At 44.3% G+C, this 16,622-nt stretch overlaps 1 protein-coding gene across 6 annotated transcripts in view; it reads left to right on the top strand.

The window, feature by feature from the left end:
- Positions 1–8: 8 nt before the first annotated feature.
- PRMT7 (protein arginine methyltransferase 7) overlaps positions 9–16,622 on the top strand; it is a 52,882-nt gene continuing 36,268 nt past the window's right edge. For 4 of the 6 annotated variants that reach the window (XR_013968278.1, XR_013968279.1, XM_080828023.1 and 1 more), the window contains exons 1-4: positions 15–102; positions 5,315–5,494; positions 8,738–8,774; positions 15,268–15,417. Coding sequence is in view for 2 of the 6 variants with exons in the window: in XM_080828023.1 (XP_080684149.1) it covers positions 5,400–5,494; positions 8,738–8,774; positions 15,268–15,417 (282 nt within the window). In the remaining 4 variants the exon portion in view is untranslated. Of the gene's footprint in view, positions 260–5,314; positions 5,495–8,737; positions 8,775–10,519; positions 10,617–15,267; positions 15,418–16,622 lie in introns of those variants that run through there. The other 2 variants (XR_013968277.1, XR_013968280.1) reach the window with 2 other exon arrangements.

Genomic DNA, 16,622 nt, shown 5'->3' with positions numbered 1-16,622 from the left:
CTCCCGGCACGCACAGCGGGCACTGGGAGGTTCCGCCCTCTTTCGCCAGCCGCGGGCGGGTGGAGGTGGCGGCGCGAGTGGACGGAACGCTTCCCACGGAGGGTGAGGCCCTGGGCGGGTTGGGAAGGTGGAGTAGCAATAGAGTCCTGGGTGGAGCCGTCATCTGTTGTCAGCCCGAAGGTTCGGGCTGACGGTCCTGGCGTGGGCGTATTGGGCCGCCGGAGTATGTGTCTTCCGAATTCTCGAGGACCTTTCTATAGTACGTATGGGGTGGCTTAGAGCCTCTGGGCTGGCGAGAGAACTGCGATACGGTTTTGTCGGGTGACCTCCACAGAGACCTAGATTATAGTACTTGGTGCCACCTCTCAGCGACAGAGACTCGAACCATAATCATACGGAGCTCCTGCTGTCGCACCCGTAGCTGGGCCACATTTCTCTCATTCAGGGAGCTGCTAATGGGCTCGATTTTCTCAGTCACTTTATCGAGTTGTCCATTTACCGGTCCATTCACCACATGCTAGCCAGAGCGGCCCTGTAAAAACGTACATCTGACGTGGATATTTTTGTGCTTAAAACTTTTGAGTGGCGCATGGTGCATGTAGAACAAAATCCAGACACCTTTCCGAAGCCAGTTTGGCCCAGTGTGATTTGCAGAAGCCCACTGGTACTCTATTTTACTAAGCTCAAAGTGCTTCAGTCACCCAAGCTTTTGTCAGTTTTTGCTTATGTTCTTAGTTCTTTATTCCCATAGGGAAATAGGGGTAGAGGAAAAGTAGGGGTAAAGTTTCCAGAAGCAGAAGCACTCCTCTTCCATCACTCTTAACTTATCTTGCATGTCTCAACTTAAGTGTCACCTTCCTCAGTCTTTCCATAGCCTTGTTATTCTTTTTTAATAACATCCTGCAAATTTTCTTTTTTTTTTTTTTTAAGATTTTATTTAATTATTTGACAGAGAACACAGGTAGGCAGAGAGGCAGGCAGAGAGAGAGGAGGAAACAGGCTCCCCACAGAGCAGAGGGCCTGATGCCGGGACCTGATGTGGGGCTTGATCCCAGGACTCTGGGATCATGACCTGAGCCGAAGGCAGAGGCTTTAACCCATTGAGCCACCCAGGCACCCCGCAAATTTCCTTTCTTGGACCCACACAGTCTGTGGTTGTTTATACTGTCTCTCCCTCATTAAAATCTAATCTTTTGGAGGACAAAGTTCTCCTTCTTTTGGTTATGGGAGTCCTCCAGTCCCTAATGCGGTGTTTGGCATTATGTGAATTTTACTAAATTTTGAATAAATGAACCAAATATCTGATCTGAAATCTGACTGGTAACTCACTCAGGGCTTGGCAGGGTGGTTTTCATTCCCTGCTTATAAACCATCATATGAGTTCACAGGTTTTGGAGAAGGGGGGGGCGCTGTCAAAATATCTCTTGAATCTGGAGTGTGGCTCCTTTTGGGAGAAAGACAAGTTGTGATAATAAAAGAGGGGATTTAAAATAAATAAATAAATAAATAAGGGGATTTCTCTATAGAAGATGTGTGGTTCTCACCCAGAGAGGTTACAGGACATGGTTCCCATCTGCAAGCATTTATTTACATTTATATAAAACCAGTAACTTCTCTACGGTATTGAAAAAAAACTGTAGTCCTATGTAAAACCTGAGCAGCAGGCTTTACAGTATTCCAAGGAATACTACACTGTTAACCTTTCAATGACTTCAGAATTGATCCCATGTGGCCCACAGGATAAGGGTTTCAGGACTCTCTACTGTATGTACCCCACTGACATGTTTGACTCCTTGTTCAGTTTTATTCTCTGTTCCTGACTGTCTGAGTCTTTCTAATCTGGTGAAGTGCCCTCTTCCTTTCATACCTGCCTAAATCCTAGCCATCTTTCCAGTCTTCCCTGAGCATTCAGCCAGATGTGACCATTTCTCTCTACTGTAGCATTTTTTGGACAGTTTCTAAAGCACATTATGGATTCTGATAGTTGTACTCTTCTTTTTTTTTAATTAGCATAGATGTTCGCAGCTGATTCTAGCAGAGCTTTTTATTTATTTTTTAAAAATTTTTTGAAAAGATTTTATTCATCCATTCCATGGAGAGAGAGAGAGCACAAGTAGGCAGAGCAGCAGGCAGAGGGACAGGGAGATCCAGGCTCTCTCCTGAGCAGGGAGCCCAACACAGGGCCCCATCCCAGAATCCTGGGATCATGACCTGAGCTGAAGGCAGCCACTCAATTGACTGAGCCACCCAGGTGCCCCAGCAGAGCTTTTTAACCTATAGGTTGCAACCCACCAATTATGAAATCAGTTTAGTGGATCATGTTCAATTTTTTTAAAGGTTATATATATATATATATATATATTTTTTTTTTAAGATTTTATTCATTTACTTGACAGAGATCACAAATAGGCAGAGAGGCAGGCAGAGAGAGGGGAAGCAGGCTCCCTGCTGAGCAGAGAGCCCGATGCGGGGCTCGATCCCAAAACCCTGAGATCATGACCCGAGCCAAAGGCAGAGGCCCAACCCACTGAGCCACCCAGGCGCCCCTATATATATATTTTTAAAGATTTTATTTATTTAACAGAGAGAGAGAGAGATCATAAGTAGGTGGAGCAGCAGGCAGAGATGGGGTTGGGGAGGCAGGCTCCTTGCTGAGCAGCAAGCCTGATGTGGGGCTCTCGATCCCATGACCCTGAGATCATGACCTGAGCCGAAGGCAGAGACTTAACCCATGGAGCCACCCAGGCACCCCTAAAGGTTTTAGTTATTTATTTGAGTGAGAGACAGAACTGGCAACAGAGATAGCAACAGAGAGCACCAGCAGCGCAGAGGGAGAAACAGGCTCTCTGTTGAGCAGGGAGCCTGATATGGGGCTTGATCCCGGGACCCTGGGATTGTGACCTGACCTGAAGGCTGACACTTAACCAAGTCACCCAGGCACCCCAGATCACAATCAGTTTAAAAAAGAAAATGTTTTAAAAAAAATAGAGTAGAATATATCAGAGGGCCTTGCTGACAGGAAGACTAAATACTGTTTATTGAAAGCTTACGTTTATGTGTGTGTATTGTGTCTTAATGTAAGCCATTTCTTACTGAGCTTGCCACAAAGTTTGAGAGCCACTAGATGAGAGGATGGATACCCTGAGATTTTAGAAGTAGAGTTTCACCAAAGGATAAATTGACTACTTGAATCAGACCGCTGACTGCCTGAGTCTTTTCAGAAAAGATTTTTCCCCATCCTCATTTGTTAAGAATTCAGTGTTTCGGATGTCTGGGTGGCTCAGTTGATTTAAGTGTCAGACTCTTGATTTCAGCTCGGGTCATGATCTCAGGGTTGTGAGATTGAACCCCTGTGTCAGACTCCGAGCTCAGTGTCGGGTCTGTTTGAGATTCTCTCTCCTCTCCCCTTACCCGTCCCCCTGTGCAGGGCTCTCTTTCTAAGTAAATAATATATTAAAAAAAAAAAAAAAAAGAGGGGCACCTGGGTGGCTCATCTGCCTTCTGCTCAGGTCATGATCCCAGGGTGCTGCAATCGGGCCCCACATTGGGCTCCCTGCTCAGTAGGAAGCCAGCTTCTCCCTCCCCCATTTCCCCTGCTTGTGTTGACTCTCTCGCTGTGTCTCTGTCAAATAAATAAATAATAATAAAAAAGAAAAAGAATTCAGTGTTAAGTCAGTCTAGATAAATTCAAAAGAAAGGCCATGATTCTGGCCAGTAAAGCGCCTTAGGGACATTTTAGTGATCTACAAAGTAGTCATTCTTTCTAAGGTTTCCTAAAGATAGATCAGTGTTTAACGGGAAATGGAGGGAAGTTTGGAACACTTGATGTTTCTGAAGGTAAGAGGCAGGGTGCTGGAAGAGCCCATACTGGCTGAGAGGTGCGTTCAGACTTTGAGTGGTGGTGTTTCTGTGTCAGAAATAGATCTCTGCGGAGAAAGGGTTTAAAAGACATGAATCTGCCAACATTTATTTGAAGGATATTTTTTAGATGAAAAAATTTTTTAAAATTTTTATTTCTTTAGGGACACCTGGGTGGCTCAGTTGGTTAAGCAGCTATCTTCAGCTCAGGTCATGATCCCAGGATCCTGGCATCAAGCCCCGCATCAAACTCCTAGCTCAGTAGGGAGTTTGTTTTTCCTTCTCCCTCTGCCTTTCTTCTTGTCTGTCTGTCTCTCTCTGATAAATAAATAAAACCTTAAATTTTTAAAAAAATTTCTTTAATCGTGGTGCTTCAGCTCAAGACCCTGAGATCCAGAGTTGCACAGTGTAAAGAAAGCCAGGCAGGCACCCCTAGATGAAGAATTTTTTTTAATTGCTTTTCAAATTAAGTATTGAGTAGGTAAGAAGTAATCATTATTGAAAAACGGTAAGGCATAAAGAATGACAGTATCATGAACCTCTTTAATCCTACCACCCATTTATAGAAGAAACAATGCTATTTTGAACTCCTCTGTGTGGCCGGCCCTCCTCGATCCCAGCCTTTTCCCTTCCTTTTATTATTTATTTATTTGTTTTAAAAGACTATTTATTTATTTATTTATTTATTTGACAGAAAGCACAAGTAGGCGGGGGGGGGGTGTGGGGAGCAGGCTCCCCGCTGAGCAGAGAGCCCGATGTGGGGCTCGATCCCAGGACCCTGGGATTATGACCTGAGCCGAAGGCAGAGGCTTAACCCACTGAGCCACCCAGGCGTCCCTTCCCTTCCCTTTTAAGGATAATCACTGTCCTTGTTCCTTGCTATTCTTTTTAGTGTGATCCCTGACGAATATATTATTCTTGTTTTGCATAATTATAAAATTATATAAATGTAATCACACAGTATGTCTTCTGTGATTTGCTTATTTTTTGACTCACCGTATTTCTGGGATTATTTATGTTTGCTTGCTATGATTTATTTGGTTAGATGAAGGTTTTCCTAGTCTGTTTGAATTGCTCTTTATATTTTTCCTTAAACTAAATGTTTGATATACTGAGGCGGGATTGGCGGCACTCTTTTACCACCACCCCAGTCTCTTTGTTCATCCTTTCCTGTTAGCCTCCTGTTCCTTCTGCTTTATTTCTCTTCTCACCTGCCTTTATTTTGAGGCTGCACCCAGATGCACCTGTTAGGCTCATCTGACCCCTATTGGAGTCACTGAGGACTGCTAAAGTTTTCCAGATAGCTTTATGAATTTATGTGCTGTAGTTTTTTATGTCATATGCTGAGTAACAAATATTTTCAGTGGCTTTGACACTTGTGTATTTCTTGAATTTTTTCCTTTTTCTTGACTTAAAAATTTTTTTCTCTACATTTTGGGCATTATGATGTGAATAGAATTCTGACGATTAGACCTGTCCGCAAGAAGTGTCCACAAGTAAGGCTGCTTTTCTGTGCTGAAACTGAGGAGCTGATTGGCACCATGAAAGTCTTCTGTGGGCGGGCCAATCCAACCACGGGATCTGTGGAGTGGCTGGAGGAGGATGAGCACTACGATTACCACCAGGAGATTGCAAGGTAACAAGGTTGTGTTTATGATTGTTCGCAGCTTGGTGGGGCACTTGATCGCCAAGCGGGAGCCCTGGAATGCAGTCTGAATGTGGACTAGGCATTACTCAGTGCTTCTGATCAGGGCGGATGTTGGTCACGAGCAGGTCTGCTTAGCCAGGTAGCTTTGTGTGGGGCTTAGGCAAAGTCCTTTCTGTTTGGAGAGTGAGATATGTAACAGCCTCACTGGAGTCTCAGAGGGGGTCTGTCTGGTGGAACAAAGAGGACCCAAGGTTCAGTCGGGGAAGGAGTAGTAGTAGTTGAAGAGTTCATGAAATGTAATCCTTTACTTGTGCTACTGAAATGGTGATACACGTTAACATATGTTAATATGGTTAAATATTAACCCTTGGATGGAAAAAGCGGGAAAATGTGTTGTTTTTTTCTTTTTTCTTAGATGGGATCTTTAAAACTATATAAGTGAGTTACTGTTCTTTAGCAGTTATGAAGTGCGTACAGCATGCTAGCACCATGCTAGGACTGTGAATACCAAAATGAAAAAGATAGGGTTCCCATCCTCAGGGGACATGCAGTTTTGTGCAAGAGACAGGCATAGAAAAAAATATGACAATGAGAGAAAGACTAGTGGATACAGGCACAAGAGTGCATGGAAGCAACAAGAACAGCTGGGCTGGGAGTGATACTTGTTTGGGTGATTTCCCGAATCTGGAAGGAGAGAAATTGCTTTCTGAGCGGCAGGGATTACGTGTAACCTTACAGATGAACTGGTTTAGGAGGGTTGGAAGCAGTTCAAAGGGGCTGAAGTGGGGTACAAAAGCAGGGCTATGGTGAGAGAGGATACTGAAGAAGGTAGACGGGGTTGTGTTGTGAAGGGTGGTGGCAAAATGCAGAAAGAGGAGGATGAGAGTAAGTCTGCGCCCTGCTGCATCTCAGATCTGACTTTGGTCAAGCTGCTTAACTTCCTTGAGCCTCAGTATGGTAATATATGGCTCAATGTCTGTAATAATGTACATGTCCTCATATAATATTTTTATTTTAGGGTTGTTTGATGGGTGAATGAAATACAGTATGTGGTGCAGAATAAGGGATCAAAAACATTACCTTCTTTCTGAAGATAAAGAACATTATTTCCTGAGTGAGATGTTAAGCAGGGAGCAAACAGATTAGGTTGCATTTTGGGGCGTTTACTGAGAGCAGTGTGGAAATTGGGTTGGAGGGAGCAGAAATGATTTGGGTGCCATCGCAAACCCCACAGGTGAGGCAGTAGAGGGGGCAGAGGAGGAGACAGCTTTGAGGGAACTTGAGTTTGGTAACTCATTGGATGCAGTGAAGGAATGAAAGAGAAAATTCAAAAAGCACTCAAGATTTCTGGATGGGTGGAGCTGTTGTTCTTGACAGGGTGGGTTGGGTGGAGCTGTTGTTCTGAGAGAGAACACAGGAGGAATGGGTGTTGCTGGGAAGAGGAAGGTATCTGGGTTTGGACATTCAGGTAGAGATGCCAGTGGGTGGATAAACATGGGTCTGGGTCCAGTTTGCCATTAGAATCGAAACTGGAAAAAATTGCAGGCTTTCCGAGGGGGTATGGAGTGAGAAAGGTGGAGGGCTGAAGAAGGAATCCTGGAATAGAGGAAGCAGAAGAATGAGGAGGGAATGGACAAAGTGGGAAAGAGAAAGAGCGGTTCAGCAAGAGGGAGTGTCCAGCTGGAGAGAGAAATCCTGGATGTTCATGGCGGAATGGGCTGATAGTGCTTTGGGAAAGTGATGTCTGGGGAGTGGTGGGGAGAGTGGGTGATGAGGCTGGGAAGATGAGGACCAAAAATGCCTCTTGAAAGGCAGAGAAAGGCAGAATCAGATTTCAGCTATGCATTTGTGAGTGGGTTCATGTGTAAAAAAAGTCTTGGCGTGCCCTTAAAAAAAACAACACTATTCTTTCAGTATAGTGCTCTTCAAAGTGTAGAGTATGAACTGCCTGTGTCACACCGTGCCTGAGGCACCAGTTAAAGTGCATGTTTCCGAACTCCAGCCCAGTTTCCAGATCAGGATCTATTTGCATATATCCTGTGAACCCGCATTTAAAATAAGCTCTCCAGGCTGCTTGGTTGGCTCAGTCAGTAGAACGTGTGACTCTTGATCTCAGGGTCGTGAGTTCAAGCACCATGTTGGTTGGGCATGGAACCTACTTTAAAAACAAAACCAAAAACTCTCCAGTGATCCTGATGTTGACCTGAAGTGGGAGGTCCTCTGTTCAGTGAGAGCGCCAGAGCTCTTACCTGGAACTCAGAAGGCATTATTGGGCTGGGACTGCTGAGTTCTGGAGGTTTATGCTGACCCTGCCAGAGATTTTCCAAGTTTGTGAATTTTTGTGACAAAATACGGAGGAGCAACTCTCCTCCCTGTAGCAGCCTGTAGTTTGGTGCACTCTTCATTCTCCCTGATGACGTGAGGGAGAGTGCTGGGCATGATACCCCTCACTCCCATGGCAGGTGTATACTTTTCCTGTCTCCTCTCTGCAGTGTTGCATCTGTGATTATCCCAGTGTGCAGATGTATGCAAGATTAACTGAAGTATTAGATCGAGTCTAAGTTCGGGAGGAAGACAGATGTGTGCTGCATAACGTGATCTGTGTCTGGTGGCTATGCCGTTACTGTGACGGGGCTGACTACCAGAGTAGTATTTGTAGGGCCTGGGGTATTTGTAGGTCTGGGGTTCTTTGGTGAAAATAAACATCTTTCTCTTAAGATTTTTTTGTCCTGCAGCACTGGAGAATGATAGCTTGTAACACTATTAAAATAGTTTAAGGGGCACCTGGATGGCTCAGCCGGTTAAGCGTCTGGCTTCAGCCCAGGTCAGGCTCTCAGGGTCCCATGTTGGGCTCCCTGCTCAGCAGGGGAGTCTGCCTCTCCCCTTCCCTGTGCTCATGCTCTCTCTCACTCACTCCCTATCTTAAAAACATAAAATAGTTTAAAATGGGCCTGGATTAGAGATGTAAAGTACGCTAAAGTAAAGTAAGATAGTTAATAATATTGTACTAATGTTGCATGGTGACTGCACTTAGTGAGCATGGAATGTAGAATTGTCAAATCCCTATGTTGTATACCTGAAACTAGTGTAACATTGGGTGTAACTTATTGTTCAGTAATAAAAATAAAATCCGTCTGATTTAGGAATGTGTTATGTATGTGAATGCTCTCATAGGTTGCTGGATATCATTATTGGTAGAGAGGTTTCTGACTTGTTTTATTTGTTTTTTAGATCATCCTATGCTGATATGCTGCATGACAAAGACAGAGTAAGTATAAAAGGGAACCGTTATCTTGCTGTGGTGTCACAAGGTTAAAATTCTGCCCCCCTCGCCCCCCCGTGCAGAATTCCCTCCAGGGGCCTGATGGTAGAATAATGTAGAGAGGTGTTAGGGTGCAGTGGTCAGGAGATCAGTCAGGAGACTGGGTCTGCTTCCAGCTCTGCTGTTTACTGGAGTGGGACCTTGGAGAAGACATGAGACCTCTGATACCTTGTTTATTAGGATTTAAAAGGAGTGGAATATACTAGTTGATCTCCATGATCTCTTCTAGCTAAAAATTCTCTAATTACACAGGTTTACCTTGGATAGTCTGTAATTTTATTTTATTTTTTATTTATTTTATTTTTTAAAGATTTTATTTATTTATTTGACAGAGAGAGAGATCACAAATAGGCAGAGAGGTAGGCAGAGAGAGAGGGGGAAGCAGGCTCCCTGCCGAGCAAAGAGCCTGATGCGGGGCTCGATCTCAGGACCCTGAGATCATGACCTGAGCCGAAGGCAGAGGCTTAATCCACTGAGCCACCCAGGCGCCCCTAGTCTGTAATTTTAAAGTCACATCTCTAGAGGCCACTGCAGACCGTTTTGTAGAGCACATTTGGCTTCCATTGCATGGTGACATTTCAGCTTTTTTTTTTTTCTTTTTTCATTTTTGTTTTATCTGAGTTTTCTTGTTTGAATTATGTTATAGTTCTGGACTTAGGATGGCTAGCAACACAGGCTTTTCTGGTCTGTAGGAAAGAGGGCTGGACTAGTCGTTCTCATCTGGATGGCTCAGAAGTGGGGAGCCTTGGGGGCGCCTGGGTGGCTCCGTGGGTTAAAGCCTCTGCCTTCGGCTCAGGTCATGATCCCAGAGTCCTGGGATCAAGCCCCAAGTAGGGCTCTCTGCTCAGCAGAGGGAGCCTGCTTCCCTTCCTCTCTCTCTGCCTGCCTCTCTGCCTACTTGTGATCTCTCTCTGTCAAATAAGTAAGTAAAATCTTTAAAAAAAAAAAAAAAAAGAGAGAAAGAAATGGGGAGCCTTGAAGGTGAAGGGTGCAGGGCCGTGCTTAGGGACTGAGCAGTACAGTGCAGGCGAGGGCTCAGGGCCCATGGTGGGCTGGTCGTGAAGCTGTGTTGGTGGTGGTATGTGCTTCATCTAGCCCTGGTTAGTTGCTCAGTCCGCAGAATCCTGGCAACATCATGACATCGAGATCTCCATAAGCATCATTAAGTTTGTAGGCTACACCAGAGAGGGCTAGGTGCATCCCTGATTTTCATCAAATATCTGCATGCCTTTGCTGAGCTGTTGCAGGATTACAGAATGTGGAGCAAACATCGTTCCTCGTTTTGACTAATTTGCTCTAGCTTCATGGTCTTGGTTTCTTAATGGATTCTTAGGTCTGTGAGCCTGATTTTATTTTATTTTTTTAAAGATTTTATTTATTTATTTGACAGACAGAGATCACAAGTAGGCAGAGAGGCAGAGAGAGAGAGGAGGAAGCAGGCTCCCCGCTGAGCAGAGAGCCCGATGTGGGCCTCGATCCCAGGACCTTGGGATCATGACCCGAGCTGAAGGCAGAGGCTTTAACCCACTGAGCCACCCAGGCGCCCCTGTGAGCCTGTTTTTAGTGTCATCTGCACAGTGCATCTTTTTTGCCTCAACTTCCAGGGGATTTAGACAAATGGCATTGCCATCCATTCAGTCAGGCAGGCCGGAAAGATTTTTTTCTTTTTCTTTCTCTACCTAGCAGCCTGAGGGGTCTTCCTGAAATGCCAATCCATGTTACTCCTCTGCTTGAAACCCTGAGAGCCCTGCTTAGCACCATCCTTGGTGGCCTCTTGTTGCTGTCAAGGTAAAATCCAAACCCCTTGGAGGATTGTTCCTGACTCTGTTACTTACCCCTTTAACTTCTGCTACCCAGCCCTCCCTCCAACTCCTCCCTATCAGGAAATAGAGTCAGAATTTCCTGGGTAGTGGCAGAGCCAAGGGAAACTAATTTTTCTGTACTTTTGCTTGGTGCCTTACATTTTGTTATTATTTTAGAACACTTCCATTATCCCATAAAATTATCTCTTGCCTGTTTGCAGTCACTCCTGGTGCTTGCTCTCAGCCCTAGGCAACCACTGATCTGCTTTCTGTCACTCCAGTTTTGCCTTTGCCTTTCCTAGGCATTTCATATAAATGAAATGATATGAGAGGTAGTCTTACGTGTCTGTTTTCTTTCATCATGTTTTTGAGGTTCATTCATGTTGAGTATATATTAGTATTCATCCCTTTTTATTGCTAAGTGATACTCCATTATTTAGATTTACCCTACCTTGTTTATCATTTATCAGTTGATGAACATTTGGATTGTTTTCAGTTTTGGCTAATAGTAGTAGTCCTATTTGTAAACATTCACATGCCCATCTTTGTGTGGACGCATTGTCATTTCTTTGGGCTATATATGTGTATGTGGAATTGCTGGGTCCATATGTTAAACGGGTTTTAATTTCCATTTTTTCTAATGATTAATGATGTTGAACATCTTTTCATATGGTTACTTGTCATCAGAATATCTTCTTTGGTGTAGTCTAGGGTTGTGAACACAGGTATGTTTCTTTTCTTTTTTTTTTTTTTTAGATTTTATTGATTTGAGAGAGACAGAGCGTGTGTGTCAGTTCACAAGCCAGGGGGAGGGGCAGAGGGAAAGGGAAAAGTGGAGTCTTCACTGAGCAGAGAGCCTGATGCAGGGCTTGATCCCAGGATCCCAGGATCATGGCCTTAACCAAAGGCAGAGGTCCACCCAGGTGTCCCTTTGCTCACCATTTAAAAAAAATTTTTTTTAAAATTCTTTTTAAATATTTCATTTATTTATTTGACAGAGAGAGCGAGAGAGCACAAGCAGGGGGAGCAGTAGAGGAAGAGGAAGAAGCAGGCTCCCTGTCAAGCAGGGAACCCGATGTGGGGCTCGATCCCAGGACCCTAGGATCATTACCTGAGCTGAAGGTAGATGCTTAACCATCTGAGGCACCCAGGCGCCTCTGCTCATCATTATTTTTGAGATTCATCCATTTTGCACGTAGCTGTAGTTCACTCATTTTCACTGCTGTAGATTCTGTTGTATAAAGATATCATTACTTATTGTTTTGTTGGTAGACTTTGGGGTTGTTTCTGGCTTTTTGCTGTTCTAAGTAGTGCTGCTAGAACATTCCAGGACCTGTACTCTAGTGTATATGCACACTTTTCTCTAGATCGTGTACACCTAGGACTGGAGCTGCTGCCTGTTGAGTTTGTTCAGCTTTAGTAGGTAGCGTCCAGTTCTCTCCCAGAGCAGTCATGCCACTCTACATTCTCATTCCTGTGAATGACATTTCTTGTTGTTTCACATTCTTGCCAGTATTTGCTATTAACCAGTTTTTACGTTCTTGTCACTCTGTTAGGTATGAACTAGTCTGTCAGTGTAGTTTTAATTTGCATTCCTCTGGTTACTACTGAGTTTGAGGTTTTTCTGTTTGTTCATTTGGCTTTTCATGTTTCCTCTTTCGTGACTTGGTAATTTATAGGAGTTCTTTGTATATTTTGGGTGCTAATCACTTGTCCGTTACATGTGTAGTAGGTGTCTTTGTGAGGTGGTTTTTCATCTAATGTCAAATTTATTTTATATGTCCTTTATTGACTGGTACTTTTTGTTTCTTGTTTAAGAAATCCTTCCCTTTTCCATGGTTTTAAAGGCTGTTGCTGACACATAAAATTTCAGTTGATTTTTATTTTTATGTATTTATCTTTTTTTTTTAAAGATTTTATTTATTTATTTGACAGACAGATCACAAGTAGGCAGAGAGGCAGGCAGAGAGAGAAGGGAGGAAGCAGGCTCCCTGCTGAGCAGAGAGCCCGATGCGGGGCCCGATCCCAGGACGCTGGGATCATGACCTGAGCCGAAGGCAGCGGCTTTAACCCACTGAGCCACCCAGGCACCCCTATTTATTTATCTTTTAAAAGATTTTATTTATTTATTAGAGAGAGACAGTGAGAGAGGGAACACAAGCTGGGGGAGTGGGACAGGGAGAAGAAAGCTCCCCACCAAGCAGGGAGCCCTGTGTGGGGCTGCATGCCAGGACCCTGGGATCATGACCTGAGCTGAAGGCAGATGCTTAACAATTAAGCCACCCAGGCGCCCTTCAGTTGAATTTTATTTATTGATTTGAAATTCTGTAATCTTTCTCATAGTAATTATCTGTAGGTAATTCGGGTTTCCACAGACATTCATGTGTGAATAACAATTTTCTTTTTAGACCTTACTTCATTTTTTCTTGCTCTTGTGTGTTGTATCTAATTTCTAGTATAAAGTCCGCTTTGTCTGATTTTTTAAAAATTCATTTTTAAAAGTTGCTCATAATCTTTATTTTCTCTAATATCTGCAGCATCTATACCTATACCATGTTCTACCTCTCCACTCCCTGCCTTATTACCAGTTTTTGGTTACTTCCCCCTCCCCCCTTTTTTTGGACTTACCAGAGGTTCATCAATTTTAGTAGATTTTTGAAATAACTTTTATTGAAAATCCTATAAAATGTCTGTTTCCCTAGTTCATTAATTTTTGTGTTTTATTATTTATATTCATCTGCTGATTTGGCAGTTATGTTGCAGTCCTTGTTCTGATTTTTTTAATATATATCTTTTTTTTTTTTTAAAGATTTTATTTATTTATTTGACTGACAGAGATCACAGGTAGGCAGAGAGGCAGCCAGAGAGAGAGGAAGGGAAGCAGGCTCCCTGCTGAGCAGAGAGCCCGACGCGGGGCTCGATCCCAGGACCCTGGGATCATGACCTGAGCCGAAGGCAGAGGCTTTAACCCACTGAGCCACCCAGGCGCCCCTAGTTCTAATTTTTTGAGGTGGATGCTTACCTTACCGTTTGTCTTTTCTAATATATTTCTCTCCAAATACTGCTTTTAGCTATCGCCTGAGTTTTGATATGTAATTTTAAAAAATTCAGTTCTAGATATTTTCTAATTCTCTTGTGTTTAGTGTTTTACCTGTGATTTTAGAATTTCTCAGTGTTCAACAATCCCTTTTTTTTTTAGTTATATTTTTGTTACTGAGCTTTCTAATTTGACTGCACTTAGGTCAGAGAATACTGTCCTTTTGATACCAGTCTTCTGTTAATTGTGTACTGTCGCACAAAAAATTATCCCAAAATTTAGTGGCTGAAGAGAATTATCATCTTACTATTTCTGTGGGTTTGGAATCTGGGCTCAGCTTTGCTGCGACCCCAGCCTCTGGGTCCCTGGCAGGTTGTGATCAAGGTGTCCCCTGGGCGGGTAGTCATCTTAAGGCTCAGTTGAGAGGAATCCACTTCTAGGTGTTTGGCCTCTTAATGTTTCTTACTAACTTGCCAGCTCATTAGTGCATTTAAAAAGACTTGCAAGTGGGGCACCTGGGTGGCTCAGTGGGTTAAGCCTCTGCCTTCGGCTCAGGTCATGGTCTCAGGGTCCTGTGATCAAGCCCCACATCGGGTTCTCTGCTCCTCGGGGAGCATGCTTCCCCCTCTCTCTCTGCCTGCCTCTCTGCCTGCTTGAAATCTCTGTCTGTCAAATGAATAAATAAAATCTTTAAAAAAAAAGATTTGCAAGTATTTTCCTCATCATCATTAGTTATTTTCAACAGAAGGGTCAGGGTACCTATTGAACCAAACTTTTATAGGTAGAACATGTATCTGTTTAAGCTACCAAATACCTGACCAAAAAGAGATGATTTCCTTGGGAGGGGGGGTTACTTTGTAGACCAGGAGCCTGTGTGAATTAGAGTCCAGTAAGGAAGTCCAAAGCCAGGTTACTCTGTCACCACAGGGACGGGGTAACACAGATGTGGGAGCCCTGGGAAGCAAATGGGAGCACGGAGGTTCCCTAGTGGTAGTAATTGCAGGAAGCAGCTCCGTTGCCTGGGGTGGAAACACGGAGAAAAGTGGGATTCTTGAGCCCAGAAACGTGAAGGCGAGCCCCTATGGAACTGGTTCTCAGCTCTCAGAGGGACCCCTGCTGGAGTGTTGCTGCCGCCTGAGGGGCAGAGGCGGCTGGTGATGAGAGGACAGAGAGGAGCTGCCATTGGAGCCAGATGCCACTCCTCGGAGGATGCTGATGAAAGCAGCAGCCATTTGAGAAGGAATAAGTTTTCTCCCCTTTCCGGTCGCCCTCTAGTTTCCCTGTAGTCCATACAGTAGCTGGAAAAGGAGAATGTGATTGGCAGAGCCCCAGCCCCTCGAAGCAGAGTATAGAGAAGAGGTGGGGTAGGAGGGGAGGGACAGTCGCCAAATAAAGGGCAAGAGCTGACCCCATGCTCTTGGAGTCTCGCAAGGTCTGCCCGACCCAGCTAGCAAGTGCTGTTCCTTGAGAGAACAGAAAGCTGTGGGATCATGACTTCCACTGTTGCTGCCAGCCGTGAGTCCCAGACTTCACAAAGTACCTTTCCATTTATTTATAGTAACTGGTATGAAGTGACAGCTGTTTTCTCCCTTTCTCTTAGAATATAAAATATTACCAAGGTATCCGGGCTGCTGTGAGCAGGGTGAAGGACAGAGGACAGAAGGCCTTGGTTCTTGACATTGGCACTGGCACAGGACTCTTGTCAATGATGGCCGTCACGGCAGGTGCTGACTTCTGCTATGCCATTGAGGTGAGCCACGATCTTCAGGTGTGTGTCCTGTGTCTTGTGTGGGAAGTCCCTCATGCACCTTGCTTGTCCGTTTGTTCACACACATTCATGGAGTGTTTACTCTGTGCCAAGCACAGGACCAGGTTCTGAGGATATGGAGATGAATCAGACATAATTCCTTTCTCTAGGGGCTCATTTTCTTCTTGGAAATAGCTGTTCTCAGCTTTGGCTGCATGTCCGAGTCACTAAATAGCTTCAAAAAATACTGATGCCTAACTGCCTCCTTCCCTCCAGTTTTAATTTAATTCTGGATGGGGCCTCGGCATTGGGAGTTTTGACTCTGCACCAAGGTTGAGACCTGCTAGCTTAAGTGTCCCCACAGAGCTAGCTATCTGACCATGTTTGTCAAGAATTGGGTGTTCAGGGACATCTGGATGGCTTAGTCAGTTAAGTGTGTGCCTTTGGCTTGGGTCATGAACTCCGGGTCCTGGGATCAAGCCCTGCATTGGGCTCCCTGGCCAGCAGGGAGTCTGCTTCTCCCTCTCTCTCTTCCGTTACACCCCCTGCTTGTGTGTGCTTGCTCACTTGCTTGCTCTCAAATAAATAAAATCTTAAAAAGAAAAAAAAAAGAATTGGGTGTTTAATATACAGTTAAACACGTATGGTTTTTCTGATAATGTCAGTAATGCATTCCGTTATAAGAAATATGGTAAATGTAGAGTAAAAATAGCATGTTAGCTCACAGTTAACCATTGTTAAAATTTTGGTGTATTTTCTTCCCAGCTTTTGGTAAGGGGTGACATGTATTTAAACACTTCTTCCTATGAAATTTCTGTGATAATGGGATGAATTGCAAAAAGCAAAGTCCTAAAATAACAGTGACTTAAACAAGAGAGAACGGGTACCAGGGTGGCTCAGTTGGTTAATCGTCTGCCTTTGGCTGAGGTCATGATCCCGGGGTCCTGGGATCAAGTCCCACACCTGGCTCCTTGCTCAGTGGAGAGCTTGCTTCTCCCTCTCCTGCTTCCCCTGCTTATACTCTCTCTCTGTCAAATAGAATCTTTTTTTTTTTTTTAAGATTTTATTTATTTATTTGACAGAGTGAAAGAACACAGCAGGGGAAGCAATAGAAGGAGAGGGAGAAGCAGGCTTCCCAAGCAGACAGGGAGCCCCATGCGGGGCCCCGTCCCAGGACCGTAGGATCATGACCTGAGCTGAAGGCAGAT

This window comes from Martes martes, assembly GCF_963455335.1.
Source record: "Martes martes genome assembly, chromosome: 17".
Lineage (NCBI taxonomy): Eukaryota > Metazoa > Chordata > Mammalia > Carnivora > Mustelidae > Martes > Martes martes.
The sequence above is the reverse complement of the archived record's forward strand: the minus strand, read 5'-3'. Positions and strand labels throughout refer to the sequence as shown.